Source organism: Myotis davidii, unplaced genomic scaffold, assembly GCF_000327345.1.
Source record: "Myotis davidii unplaced genomic scaffold, ASM32734v1 scaffold46, whole genome shotgun sequence".
Lineage (NCBI taxonomy): Eukaryota > Metazoa > Chordata > Mammalia > Chiroptera > Vespertilionidae > Myotis > Myotis davidii.
In genome coordinates this window covers 4,592,964-4,593,971 of record NW_006383006.1, presented here as the reverse complement: position 1 = coordinate 4,593,971, position 1,008 = coordinate 4,592,964, and the positions used below count along the sequence as shown (strand labels likewise).

At 44.6% G+C, this 1,008-nt stretch overlaps 1 protein-coding gene across 1 annotated transcript in view; it reads left to right on the top strand.

Annotated features, from left to right (window-relative positions):
- Positions 1-1,008, top strand: part of NUSAP1 (nucleolar and spindle associated protein 1) — a 33,148-nt gene that overhangs the window by 22,317 nt on the left and 9,823 nt on the right. The window contains exon 6 of the mRNA XM_006778074.2: positions 713-900. Within this exon, the coding sequence (XP_006778137.1) occupies positions 713-900 (188 nt within the window). The remainder of the gene's footprint in view (positions 1-712; positions 901-1,008) is intronic.

The following is a 1,008-nucleotide window of genomic DNA, read 5'->3' as shown; positions in this document are numbered from 1 at the left end:
TGTAACTGCCAAAAAGGAATTTAAAATGGAACTGGAATTATATAGTGACACAGGCCCTAGGCAGTTTGGCTCAGTGGATAGAGCGTTGGCCTGCACACTGAAGCGTCCTGGGTTCCATTCTGGTCAAGGGCACATGCCCGGAGTTTGGGCTCGGGTTGCAGGCTCCATCCCCAGTAGGGGGTGTGTACGAGGCACCAATCAGTGATTCTCCTCATTAATGTTTCTATCTCTCCCACTCCCTTTCTGAAATCAATAAAAAATATAAAATAAATAAATAGGGCAGAAAATGAACACTGTTAGCAGGTACATTGTCTGTTATATGAGTCACTTGCTTGAGTTTTTAGTTTTCTGCCAACAGGGAAATGCACTGGATGATAAATTCTAAATAGTAAAAAACACACGCGCGCGCACACACACACACACATACAGACACACAAACACACAAATCCCATAAGCTTTTTTTTTTAATATATTTTATTGATTTTTTGCAGAGAGGAAGGGAGAGGGATAGAGAGTTAGAAACATCGATGAGACAGAAACATCGATCAGCTGCCTCCTGCACACTCCCACTGGGGATGTGCCCGCAAACAAGGTACATGCCCTTGGCTGGAATCGAACCCGAGAACTTTCAGTCTGCAGGCCGATGCTCTGTCCACTGAGCCAAACCAGTCAGGGCGAGGTCAAGCTTTAATAATGTATTTTCCTTTCTCAGAAGCGTTCCATAACTAAGGAAGTGGTGGCAACTCCAGTGGGTCTCCAAAGAAGATTTTCTACGGCTTGTACTCCCTCCAGCCAGCAGCGCTCACAAGGCCAAGCCCCGGGTGCTGCAGATCTGAGCACCTTGTATATGAAGGGGTCGGTCAAGCGTTCCACTCTCTCAGCAACTAAAATGAATGTCAGGTAAAGAACTCCAAAATGTGACAGAGGACAAGGTCTCAAAACGTTATAGCTTCTAATACATTTCAGGTGAACTACATCAAATGTTTTCACATTGATAAAAAAGAACGA